The sequence below is a fragment of the Hemicordylus capensis genome, chromosome 15 (genome assembly GCF_027244095.1).
Source record: "Hemicordylus capensis ecotype Gifberg chromosome 15, rHemCap1.1.pri, whole genome shotgun sequence".
Classification (NCBI taxonomy): Eukaryota; Metazoa; Chordata; class Lepidosauria; order Squamata; family Cordylidae; genus Hemicordylus; species Hemicordylus capensis.
Window position 1 is genome coordinate 20,267,259 of NC_069671.1, and position 12,841 is coordinate 20,280,099.

At 64.6% G+C, this 12,841-nt stretch overlaps 1 protein-coding gene across 3 annotated transcripts in view; it reads left to right on the forward strand.

Annotated features, from left to right (window-relative positions):
• Positions 1–12,841, forward strand: part of ZNRF3 (zinc and ring finger 3) — a 30,622-nt gene that overhangs the window by 2,244 nt on the left and 15,537 nt on the right. The window contains exon 1 of one of the 3 annotated variants that reach the window (XM_053280314.1): positions 8,066–8,657. The exons of the other annotated variants lie outside the window; for them this stretch is intronic. Coding sequence (XP_053136289.1) covers positions 8,361–8,657 — 297 coding nt within the window. The 5' untranslated portion in view covers positions 8,066–8,360. Of the gene's footprint in view, positions 1–8,065; positions 8,658–12,841 lie in introns of those variants that run through there. 3 annotated transcript variants of the gene reach the window in all.

Sequence of the window (12,841 nt, forward strand, 5' to 3'; positions counted from 1 at the left end):
CCGGGGACGTCCAGGCGGGGCCTTTGCTGCCCCAGCCGACCCACAGAGCCCCCGGCCTCTGCGCCACCCCACGGATTTGTCTCTGCTGAGCTGAAGGGACGTCAGGGGGCTGGTGTGGGCAGCAGAGCCGGGCGGGGCCGCCCAGTTTGGGGGGCCGGCCCGGGCAGGCGGCTGCTGCCTTTGTCGCCTGGGCCCCGGTTGTGCAGAGGCTGCCCTCGGCCTGCTCGGCCTCCGGCAGCCAGGCTCTTCGCCCCCCATCCCTGCCGCGAAAGCAAGAGTCCAGCCCCACTGATTGGGGGCTGAACAGCCTGACTGCAGCGCCTCTGCTGCCGCTGAGCGGCTTCCCCCCTTGCTTGCTTTCTCCCCCCGCCCCCCCCCTTGGGTGAAGGCAGCTCCTTGGAGCGCTGGCTGCTCTCTGCCTCAGATCAGAGCCGCACAAGTTGCAGCCGGCAGCGCTAGAGGCTAGTTCCTATCTGTGTGACAGCATTTTTAATTTAACAGGACCGGCTTTGATCTCGCATATTTATAGGCAGCTTCAGATCACTCCAGCTTGCGCTTCTGAGACTGAAACCCAAGTTCTGCCTTTCATCTTGCGTCCTTTGTGGATGCGCTGTTTATTTTGGGCGCTGTGGAAAATGGAAGCGCGGGGGGGGCGCCCGTGAAGATAAAACGAGGCAAGAGGCCTCTCGGGAGCTGGAGACCCCCAAGGGTGCTGCCGGCCCGCTTTGGACGCCACCGGGCGGCTCCGGGGTTTCGGCTAGCTGGGTCTGAGCGGCGGCAGCTCCTCCTCGGCCTGAAGCTTGGCCTGTGTCTTCCTCGGAGTCCGGCCCTCCAGATTCGGAAGGGCCTGGGGGTGGCCCGCTTGGCTTGGCTGCAGGCTGGTCACCCACCCCACCTGGGTCTGGACCATGTTCCCTCTAATGAGGACCCCCAGATGTGGTTGACTCCAACCCCCAGAACCCCCAAGCAGCAGCCGTTGCCGCTGGGGATTCTGGGAGTTGCGGTCAACCCCGTCTGGGGGTCCCTGTTGGAGGCAACGGGGGTCGGGGCCGGTGTTTCTGTTCTGCATGAGTGGCTCGTGGTTAGGCGGGGGGGGTCCCCGTTTCACTGGGAGCCCAGTCCTGGGAATGCTTCTGTGGCATCTGCCGCTGCAGGCCCACGGAAGGGCGTGGGAGCTGGCCGTGGGGAGCGGCAGAGGAGGGGCAGCTGCCACGCCACGAAGGTGGTGCGTGGACTGGGCTCCCGTCTGTCTGCGGCTGTGGTGTCACCGTCACGGGGGGCCACACAGCAGGACTGGCCCCCTTTCCTGGAGGAGCCTTGGGATGAGGGCAGCCCTCCTGGCTGGTCAGGGGGACCCGTCCCCCCAGCCAGCTCTGAAGCCCCTTGCGCGGGGCGGACAGACCCCTGTGTGTTTGCTGGGGCGGTGCCCCCTGGAGTCCTGCGGTGCAGGGAGTGCCTCTAGCCCTGGGTGGGGAGGGGGCTGGAGCTGTGGCCCTCCTGCCATTTGCTGGACGGCCCCCTCCGTGCCCCGCCTCTTCTCTGCGGAATGGGGTGGGCGGAAATCCCAGCGGCCTCCACGGCTGGCTAGGCAGACAGGTAAGCCCCGTGACAGGGCTGTGCGTTGAATCGGAAGAACTGTCCCTTCGGAGGCAAGGTGGACCACCCCGGGGCGTTTTGGGTCGGAGGCCCCGTCGTATCGGCATTGCATCGGACCGGTTGGCAGGAGTGGCTCGAGCCCGGGCCGGGGGAGGGCGCCCAAGGAGGCAGCTCGGGTGGCCTCTCTCTCTCTCTTGCCCTGCCCAAGAGATAGAGCCTGCCGCTTTACCTGATGAATGGCCAGCCTGCGGCAGCACGGCTCACAGGAGAGAGGAGCCACCCACGCTGCTGCCGGGAAGCAGGGGCAGCTGTGCCTCCTTTGGCACCCCTCTGGCTCGTTGGGACGAACCGCTGCTGCTGATGGCGGAGGTGGGGGGCGTTACCTTTAGGGAAGAAAGCGGCTGCCCCAAGGCAGGTCCCTGCCTTTCCCTGCCTGGCTCAGAATGCACCCGGGGGGGGGGCGGGGGGGGCTGTGCGGTCACCGCGTTGCCTTCTTTTACTGGTGCATTACTGGGAGAGAAATCCGCCCCCGCCATGCACCAGGGAAAGGACGCCGCGGAATGACGTTGCTGACTGCCCTGGTGCATCCTGGGACGAGAAGAGGGAGGTGGAGGTGGCTGTCGGAACGGCGGCCACTGCAGGCTGGTTGGGGCAGATGCCCTCTGCAGGGAATGCTGGCTCTTCGGTCAAGGCAGTGAGCGGATGTATCGGCTGGATATGATCCAGGGCACCCGGATATACGGTGCACGATCTGGCCATTACTGGGACCGGGTCGAAACGGGCCCCAGTTCTGAGTGCTGGGCACAGCCCTGCCCACTGAGCTTTGCGTGGCCTCTGCCCGCCCCCCCCCGAGCCAGATGCTGTCGGGCAGTACGAGCGAGTGGTGAGGCCCCTCAGTCTTGTGGGGCCCCCCCGGGCCCCCCATGTGATCTCCTAGCCCTGGGAGGGGGACTCGGCAGCTCCCCCCCCCCCCCCCCGTCTGGTTTCAGGATTGGATTCTGGCAACTGATGGACCTGGGATATGGGTGGGCACGTCCGCCTGCCGCTTCGGGTGGCTTTGCCGTCGAGCCTCCTCAGCCTCCGGCTCTTTCAGTCCTCTTGAGCTCCCTGCCTTGGGGCTCCCTCCCTGCCCCACTCCGAGGCATGGGTCTGGCTCTCCGGATGCTGCCCGCCTCCCTCCTTGGTGCTGGAACCGTGGGGGCCGCCCCGGTGGATGGAGGGCCGCCCTTGGTCTTTGGCCAGCCCTCGGTAAGCGCGGCGGGAGCTTTCTGGCTGCTGTCCTGCGCTGCCTAGTCCCCCAGAGGGAGCGGAAGGGGCCCCAAGGGTTTTTGGGGTGTCATCCGGAAGCATCTACTGCCGGGCTACTCCGTGCCCATCCCCCGTGGCCACTGTGGCTAGGAATGGGGGGAGTTGTAGTCCAGCCCCCGCTGGAGGGCGCAGCGGCCTGGGAAGGGGGCCCCCACCCCATTTGCCCTGGAGGGGCTGGCCCCGGCCTACCTGCCCCGAGCGGCAGTGGTGGGAACCTGCTGAGCCCAGCAGGAGTGGTTGTGGCGTGGAGAGCGGCCGTGGATGGCATCAGCAGAGAGCCCTGGTGGCGGCAGCGGGCAGGGGCTGTGCAGAGGGCCCCCCCCACCTGGGGGGCAGTGTCAGAGGGGTGGGTGTGTGTATGTGCAATGTTGCAGCAAAGCATGAAGCCACAGCTGTGTCTGGAAATGGGAGGCATCGCAAGCCCCCTGCGGACGACTCAAGGGCGTGGCGGTCGCCTTGCGTGGTGGGCAGGGCAGGGAGCACAAAAGGCCTGCTGGGTTCCTGCCCCCCCGCCCCCCCCCCCAGTGGAGGCACCTGAGGGCTTTGGTGTGCGCCGGTGAGGTTCGTGGCGGTTCAGCTGCTGCAGCCCTGCCTTGACCGGGGAGTGATGGTCCCGGGTAGGTTTTGGTGGAGGGTCCGTCTTGGAGGGTGAGGGGGTTTCAGTCTTTTAAAGGGGAGTAATGACCCCCCCTTGAGGTTTTGGTGGTGAGTCAGTTGCCCTGGCTCCGGTTTGAACTGGGCCCCCAAAGCAAGGGGGATGAGATCCGTGCTGTGCAGGGACCCTCCAGGCAAGCGCCGGCCTCTCTTCTGGGTGTGCATTGCTTTTGCCCACCCTCTTGGGGTGGGTGCCTTCTAGGGGGGTGTTTGGGGGGCTCTTTCTGCTCAAGCCCCCTGGCCCTCCCCCCTGCAGAGCCATCAGGTTGAGCTGCCTCAGGCCGCCATCGGAGCCCGTCCCAGTGACCTGGCCGTAAAGCCCCGGCGGCCACCTGGGCCAGCCAGCCTTTGTGAAGGGCAGATCACACCTGGCGCTGTTGGACGGGACGGCCCTGCTCTGGTAGGAGGCGCCGGAGGTGGGCGAGGAGGACGGTGTGGGTTGGGCTCCCTGATCCCTGGCTGGCCCAAGGCGGGCCGGACTTCTGGGCCCCTCCTGGCCAGCATCTGCCTTCCGGTGCCCAGCTGGGAGAAGGCGCCTCCAGCTGAGTTGGGACCCCAAAGACTGGGAGGGCCCAGGGGACTTGTGGGGGGAACCTGTTGCCATTGGCCATCCCCACAGAGCTGCCCCTGCCCCCATGTGTTGGGGGGCTGAGGGGGCAGGTCCAGGAGCTCTGCTGGCTGCCCTTGCCGAGAGCCTTGTGGGTGGACACCCCCCTCCCCCCACACGCCAAGGATGCCTCCCAGCCCCCCAGCCTGGGCTCCCCCCGGGTGCTTCTCTCTTGGGGAGGACCCGGCCGGCTCCAGCTCCTCAGCTGCCTGCTCCACCCCTCCTCCTCCTCCTCCTCTGCACCCAACAGGGTTCCCTCCCGTGGGCATCATTGGGGCGCCTTCTGCTGCATGCGGAGAAGCTGGACTTGGCCGGGGGCTCCCAGTGCGTGTCCCGGTCAAAAGCTTGAGCCTCCTCGCGCGGGGGGGTGGTCGGCTGCTTGTCTTCCCCTCCCTCCCCACGGCCCCCCCATGAGCCCAGTGCCTGAGAAGCCTCCTCCTCTCTTGAGACGCCTCCTGAAAAGGCTGCTTGTGATGCGAGATGCCTGAGAAGGAGCAGAGCAGATCTTGAAGTCTGGTGGCACCAGAACGACGACTGACTGCAGCCTGGACCCCGGTCCGGTCTCTCCTCCTCCTCCTCCTGCTCCTGGGAAAGGCTCTTCTCTCCCCATCCACGCAGCCCCCCAGGCACGCTGGGAACATCTGGGCAGCTTCATGTCTCCGAGAGCAGCTGCTGCCTCAGCCCCATGTGGGAGCTCTGGCCAAGGGGGCTGGCTCCTCCCTCCCTCCCGGAAGCCCCCCCCCCGCCTTTGGCCTCCCTCTTTCGGCCCCAGACTTCCAGACCTGGCCAAGCGGTAGCATTGGGGTGCTTCTTGGGATGACGGCAGACCTACAGATCGGGGGTCTCATGAATGTCGGTTGATGTGAACCGTCCATCCGCTCTGCATCTAAGCGAAAACAAACCATTTTTTTGCGGGGGGCGGGAGGAAACCCCGACCCCTCGGCCCTGCTCCTGCTGGTGAGAGACTCCTCCTGCCAGGGGCCTCTTTCTCCTTTGCTGCCTCCGGCCCGAGATGGTTCTGCAGAGCTTGAGCCTGCTGACGTTTGGGTGCCGTTTCGGTTGGCCCCAACAAACGTGCTGCTAGACTGGCAACTTCTGGATTCATGCTGGATCGAGCAACGGGACTGATTATGCTGTTTTTACAAAAACTTTTGATTTTATTGTCACCTTTCCAAAAAACGCCAAGAGCTTGAGGAGGCGCGGCCTCAGCGGAGGGGTCCTCTAAGCCCCCCAGGCCTCCTTGGCTTCTGGATGGACCGCAGGCCGTAGCGGCCGCCCCCCAGAGAGCGGGGGAAGGAGCTGGGGGCGCGGGGGGCCCGTTCCCCGGGAGCCCTGCTGGGCAGAGGCAGCCCCCAAGGGCAGTGCCCCCTGGCCTCCCCCGGCGAGGGGCACCCCCAGGCGGTGCAGCTGGGCCAGTGTGGGCCTTCCTGGCAGGCCTTCCCCCGCCATGATGATGACGACGACGACGACGACACCCTGCAGCAGCGTCTGGGCAGGATCCTTGAGGGGCGTTTTTGGAGCTGGAGTTTTCCATTGAAGTGGTGAATTGCTGGGATCCTTTGAAGCTTCGGCTGGGGAGGATATTTATAGCTGGCTGCTGGCAGGGCTGGAGGAGCTGAGGACTTGTTGCTCGTTGCGTTTAGTCATAACGGAGGAGGAGTGGCGGCGGCGGCGGCGGCCATTCGGGAGCCCTGCACGCAGGCACCACCGTTGCCGGGCAGCCCGGCGGTGGCGGCCACTGCTGGCAGCTCGGCCGGGCCAGCGGCTTCCCCACCTCGGAGATGGCTCCCCCCCCCCCGCCGGCCCTCTGGCCGCCTCTCCTGGCCGGCGGCTGGCTGGCTGGCGGGGCTGGCTGGTGGGGCGAGGGTTAATTCCCTGGGCTTTGGGAGCAGCTGCCCACTTTACACTCCTTGCTGGGCTGTACAAAAATACTTCTCCTTTGAAGTGGAGCCGGTGGTGGCAGGAGGGAAAATCCGGAGCGGGGGCCGGGCGGGCTGCAGCCGCCTCCTCCTCCGTCCTGCAGGCGGGCGCCCAGCGGGGGCAGAGGCCGCTTGACCGGTGCCTCTTCCTAGGGGAGGCTGGACGGGGGCTCTTGGCGGCCTCTGCCTGCCCCAGAATCCCGGTTTGGGGGGAGGCTGAGCCTGGCTGGGCTCTGCTCTCTGGCTGGCTCCCCGCCATCCGTGCCGGCAAAGGGAGCTCTGTTTGCCAGGCCCTGTGGGCAGCATCTGGGCAGGTCAGGGCTAGTCATTTGGTGGCTCAGGGCCAGTGACGGCGGCCCCCGGCCCCCGTGGGGTCGGTGTGTGATGGGTCTGGAGGCCTTTCGGACTTGTTTCCAGGAAGCGGCCCGATCACCTGGCTGGGGACGCCCCTCGCCCACAGGGGGCTGGCCCCCTTGAGCTGTGGTTGGGTGGCGGCTCCCATCATCTCCAGACACGACACGTGGGGTCCGGGGTTGATGGGCGTCGTGGCTCCACGGCAGCTGGCGGGCCCGAGGCTCTCCTGCCTCCCGGGATGTCCGCAGTGATGGTGGCCATCCTGCGGGAATTCTGGTCCAGTGGCCTGATGGCAACACAGCGGTTGGGTCAGTGCCTGGACTGCGAGTGGACATTAGCAGGACATGCAAACCGCCCTGCTGCAGGATCCGGCCCAGTCCCTCTGGGAAGCCCGCAGGCAGAGGTGGAGGAGGGCCCCCCCGGGCCCCCTGCAACTGGGGTTGAGAGGCGCCTTCCTCTGAGCCGGGAGGCAACCTATAGCCACCCAGACTAGTAGCCCTGGACAGACCCCTGTGGCCACCTCCATGGGGGTGGTGGAGGGAAAGACCAAGCCCTCTCCTCTGCCGTGGCATCTGCCCTCTGCGGCCTGTGGGGCCACCAGGCGGCCTTCCAGACTCCTTGGCCGGCCGCGGTGTGACTTCTTTGCGGAGAAAAATGCGGCCGCTGCGGTGCCGGAGGGTTGCGATCCGGCTGGATACAGGGCCGGCGCGGAGGCAGGAAGCGGCCTTGTACGGAGCCAGAGCCTTGCTCGATCCAACTGCACTGATGGGCAGCGGCTTTTGCAAGGTCTTTCCCAGCCCTGCCAGGGGTTGAGCCGGGGGCCTCTCTGCATGCAGAGCTGGTGCTCTTCCCGGGAGGAGGAGGAGGTGCCTCGGCCCCAGAGGACCCTCTGCGCTGGCTTTGGAGCAGCTGCTCCCATTGCTGCCGCTGGAGGGTGGGTCCGGGGCTGAGGGGGAGGGGCCTCAGTGTTGGGCCCTGGATGTAGCAGGGAGGGGTCTTCAGGGCCAGGAAGAGGCGGCCCCTAAGAGGGGTCGGGGGTGAGGGGCTGGGAGTCCCCTCAGCTCCCCTCGGCCTGGCTCCAGATGCTAGCAGAGCCCCACCTGGCTGCGTCTTCAGCGCCTCGGTGTGGTTTGGGGGGTCCGTCCAGGGTGCTGGTTGGGGGGCTGTGCTTCAGTGGGCCGTCTCTGCAGCAGGAGAGCTGCTCTGGTGGGAGCAAGCATGGGCTGCCGCCTTTGCTAAGCAGGGCCTGCCTTGGCCTGCATTTGGATGGGAGACTCCATGTCAGTGCCATAAGATGTCCCTCTTCAGGGGTGGGGCAGTCGCTCAATGGCAGAGCCTCGGCTTGGCCTCAGCAGTGACGCTGTGGGGTCATCAACACCCCTCCTCTTGCTTTCCCCAAACGCTTCCCTGAAGCCACGGGGAAAAGGTGGTTGGGCGTTTGAGGGTCAGGGTGACCCTGACCCGAATTCGTTTCGCCCGATCCAGGGCTCCCCAGGCTGTGGCACTCCAGGTGAACTGCAGGCCCCCTCGTCCCAGCTACAATTTCCTGTGCTGAGGGATGATGGGAGTTGTCTTTTGGCCACATCTGGAGCGCCACGGCTTGGGAACCTTGTGTCTCCTGAAGTCGTCGGTGCCTGAGGTGGAGGCAGCGGCAGGCTGAGCTCGGAGAGCTAATAAGCACCCACGGCGTCCAGATCAGACGGAGATATTGTGTGGGCAGGAGGGGGATTTGGTGTCCTGGGTGGGGCTGAGTTCGAGATGGAGTTCCAGAGCAGCGACCTTTTGCACTGGCTGTCCTCGAAAGCATTGACGCTTTTGAACTTGGGTGCTGGAGAAGACTTTTGAGGAGACCATGGACAGCCAGGAAAACAAGCCAATGGATCATAGAACAAATCGATCCAGAATTTTCACTCAAGGCACAAATGACCAGGCTCAAACTATCCTACTTTGGACATATTATGCGGAGACCCAGCTCCCTTGAGAAGTCCATAATGCTGGGAAAAGTTGAAGGAAAGAGAAGAAGAGGACGACCAGCAGCAAGGTGGGTGGACTCGATGACGACAGCCATGAAGGCACCCCTGAGAGACCTTCAAGGCCAAACTGAAGACAGATCATCCTGGAGAGAATCTATCCATGTGGTCGCTAAGAGTGGACACCGAATTGACGGCACTCAATCAGTCGATCACATCCTACTGAGCGCTGGGGCATTGGGAGTAGAGGTAGCTAGTGAGGGTCTCCTTACCTGGCCCTGCTTGCCTCTGCTCTCTGACCTCTGCTTGGACTCCTCCTCAGGCCCCTCTTGGAGCAAGTCAGTCGCTCCTTTCCTCCTAGAGAGAGGATGGAGGCGTCTCTGTCGCTCCCCCTACTAATTCATTATGTAGCTTTCCTATCCCAACTGCACTTCACCAGTGCACCCTTTTCGTCTAGATTCTTCTCCCGTGACCTCCGTGCGTGTTCCTGAAAGAGCCGCAGCCACTAAACTCTGCACCCTGTAACTGGCGTGGGAGCTTCCGTGGCGCTTTGCGAAATAGCCGCAACCCCCAGCAGGGCGCACGCCTCTTGGGAAAGCGGGCTTGCTGCTCCTGCCTCTCGGTGGGTGGGTGTGGGGAGGGGCGTCCCTCTCTCGGGCTGTCTTTCTGCAGCTGCATCCCGTCAGGAAAGGAGGGACTAAGGCACGGCGGTCTGTGCCAGAGCACTACAGAGTGGTGCTTTCGGTTGCTTGTGAGGGTTAGAGTTTTCTAGGGCGGATGTATGGATGGCTGCTTGTTGGCTTGCAGGTTGCTAGTCACCTGCAGTATCTCTTGGAAAAAGAAAAGGAGGGCGTTGATACGGATTTTGGCGTAAAGGAGGGTCCGTACCGAAGCCAAGGGGGCCTGCGGACACTTGGGAGTGGGTGCCTCCCTTCTGGCTTCCGAGAGAGGGGATGGGGATGAGGGTGCTTGTCACAAAGACTTGTGTGAATCGTGCTTCAGAGTGTTCGGAGGAGAGCGGCCCGGTGGCAGCGAGCCTGAAGTGTCCCCTGGGCTAAGCAGGGCCTGCCTTGGCTTGCATTTGGATGGGAGCACTGCAAGCTGATCCCCTGAGGGGATGAGGCCGCAGCTCAGCGGAAGAGCCTCTGCTTTGCGTGGGGAAGGTCTCTGGTTCCGTCCCTGGCGGCAGCATCGCCCGGCAGGGCTGGGGAAGATCCCTGAGCCTGAACCCTTGGAGAAGCCGCTGCCAGTCAGTGCAGACAGGACTGGGCTAGAGGGGCCAAGGGTCTGACTCGGCGTAAGGCGGCTCCCGGTGTCATTCTGGGGGTGGGGCTCTGCTTGGCATGCCGGGGGGCCAGGCTTTGGGCTTGGCAGCCGCGTCTCCAGGTCGGACTGGGAAGGGCCTTGGAGAGCTGTTGCTGCCAGCCAGTGTTGGCGAGCCTGAGCCATGTGGTTCTGGGCAACCGTGATTCCACAGCCGCCGTGGAGGTGGGCTGGTCCTCGTCTCCCTGGTGGGAGGGGCGGAGGCCCAAGCGGCTGCGTGAGGAGTCGGTGGCAGGGCTGGGGCTTGAATGGGCCGCTGGGGACCCTGCCGTCCTCCAGCCCCGAGTGCCCCTCTCGGGCAGGCCAGCTGGGGCCCCTCAGCCTCCCCGGCACGCTGGCTGCCAGCGGTGTGTCTGGGGGGTGGTTGGCAGCCCGCTGAGCCGACTGGGGGGGGTGCCTGGCGGAGAGGCTGGGGGGCTGCGCGGGGGCTGCTCTGCCTGCCCAGTGGAGGCGCCTCCTCCTGCTCCCGTGGGGGGGGGGTGGGCCCTCTGGCTGGGCAGGACCAGGTGCCCCCCCTCCCTTCCCCCTCCCTCCCTCTCTGCTGCTGCTGCTGCTGCTGCGTTGCCCTGAACTGTGCAGGCAAAGCAGATGTTATCGCTGGCTCTGGCCCTGGAGCAATGGGACGGAAAGATCAAAGCAGTTGGCGGCGGCGGCGGCAGCAGCAGGGCGCACACAGAGGCTCTTCAAAGCCTGGGTAAGGCAGGATTGATACAGAGAACCAGGAGGCTCTTGCTGATGTAATCGTAGCCTGTGAGACGGGTTTCTAAGCTCTTAGAGAGAGAGCGCGAGACAAAGGCACCCCTTGTTTGCTTGGAGAGGTGAAGTGCGCTTCGCCGCCGCCGCCGCCGCCGCGGAGGCAGGGGAAAGGGCACCTGCCAGGCCGATGAGCGGAGGCTTCCCCAGACTGGGTGGCTCTCCTGGTCTGCAGTGGTCTCCTGGACCGTGGCTCCGCGGGGGCCTCCTCGTCTCCCTGCCGCTCTCTTCGAGGGCCCGGCTGTGCTGCCTCGTCTCCTGGCGCTGCCTCAGTCCGCCCTGCAGTGCAGGCAGGAGGCCGGGGCAGGCGCCGAAAGGCAGCGGGCCCTGCAGTCTCTCTCTCTCGAGGAGGAGGAGGAGGAGGAGGAGGAGGATCAGGCCTCCCCAGCTGGGCAGTGGAGGGCAGCTGCACTTCAGACCGCCTTGCCTTCTTCCACAGGGGGCTCAACCCGCTGTGCCGATTTTCAGCCCTGAATCCAAACTGTGGCTTGAATCGCCCACAAAAGAGCCCAGTGTGAACAACCGGATTCAGTGAGGTTTCCAGGGCCCTGATGGGTCGGCGTCCTTGACAAGCACCCGGCGTCCTCGTTGGTTGCAGCCGGTTGCCACCTGCATGATCCGGAGAGGCCTGTGTCTTTATGGACCCAGGACGCCCACGGCTTGTGGAGGGGGCGATCTGGCTGGCAGCTGCCATACGCGCTCCTGGCCCAACCATAACGTGTTCAACGGATCCGGCCCGGGCTCAGAGACCAGGCATTTGAGCCCCCGCTTGCTTCTCTGGCCCAGAAGGCAGGTTTGCGCTCAGCATGTGGCCCTCAGTTGGGAGCTGCTCTGAGCTCAGAGTGGAAATGGCACCGAGCAGCCTTTTGGGGCCCCGGGGCCCCTTAGCTTTGTGGGCTCCCCGTCACAGCAAGCCAGGTGAAGCCCCGAGGGGGGCCCTCCCGGCCTGCCTGGCGCATCAGTTCAGCAGGCCACGTGCTGCACTGTGAGGCTGAGCTCCCAGGGGCCTCCTCCTGGAAAGGCGGAGGGCACCCCCCCCCTGTGCAGATGGCAAGGGGGCTGGGAGCGGGCTTGCCCTTCCGGGAGCGTCTTCTGCCGGAAGCTGCCCGTGGAGAAGCCGGCTCGTTCCTGCAGAACGGAACACGTGGCTCTCCCTGCATCCCTTGCTGAGCTCTGAGGAAGCCACGAGCCTGGCCAGGTGGAGCTCTGTGGCACGCAGGTACCCCGTGCCAGTCCTGGCTCAGAGGGGACCCCACACCCCTCCGTGCTGGGCCCGGAGAAGCAGCCGCCTCAAGGCCGGAATCCCGGCAAGGCTGGCACTTCAGGCACACTGGGAATCTTTGCAGGACCTTCCAGTGGGGACAGGCTTTCTTGAGCGTCCTGCCTGCTGCTGGCGGCTGCATCTTCAGGGTATCTTCCTTGCAGGCAGTGTCCCGTCTAACAGGGATTCCCAGATGTGGGGGACTACAACGCCCAGAACCCCCCAAGCAAAAGCCATTGCAGCTGGGAATTCTGGGAGTCGTAGTCAGCAGCGTCTGGGAATCCCTCTTGCGGGTCTCAGCACTGGCCTAACACATTTCTTGTGGTGAAGGGTTCAGACCGTAGCCAGGAGACAAAGGCCTCAGACCTTCCACCTGCAGCAAGCCATCGGCCTAGTTCACACAGTCATCCAGATCTAGGTGTAAGGTGGGATACTAGCTTTGCTGTGATTGTCTGAACTCAGCCAAGGCAGGATTTTCAGATTCACCTTGGGCCGTAAGCCACTTTGGCCTGGGTTCACACAATCACACGAATGTCAGTAGCCCACATTAAACCCAGATTGGGACGATGGTCTGCAGGGCTTAATTTCTGAGAGGGGGCCCGCCTGCATCTCCTGCCTGTGGGCTCCCTAGAGGCGGCAGTGGGGGGAAATGGTGCTGGGCTCGATGGGCCTCCTTGGGCCTGATCCAGCAGGGCTGTCCTCCTGGGCACGCTGCACGCACACCTGTGGTTCTTGAGGCAGGAGTAGGGAGCGGAGAACCCTCCGCCCTGCACCGGATGTGTCGGTGCCAGGCCTGCTTTCTCGGGGGGTGGCGGAGTGGAGGGAGGATGGAGAAGGGCGAAGCTGGTCCCTGCCCCTTTAAAAGTGGGCCACTGCAGATGGGGCGAGGACAAGAGCGAGGAAGCCCCCCCCCGCCCCCGGCCCATCCTGGCCAGGCCTGTTTCTTTTAGGGGATGAGGTTGCAGAGCGACTGTGCCTCCCCGCTTGGATCCAGTGTTGAGCTGCGCTGTAACAGTAACCCACTTAGAGTTCTGCGGTCCTTTCTGGAGTTATTTTAGACCCTTGGGAGTGTGTGCAGAGATGGTGACCTTGGCTC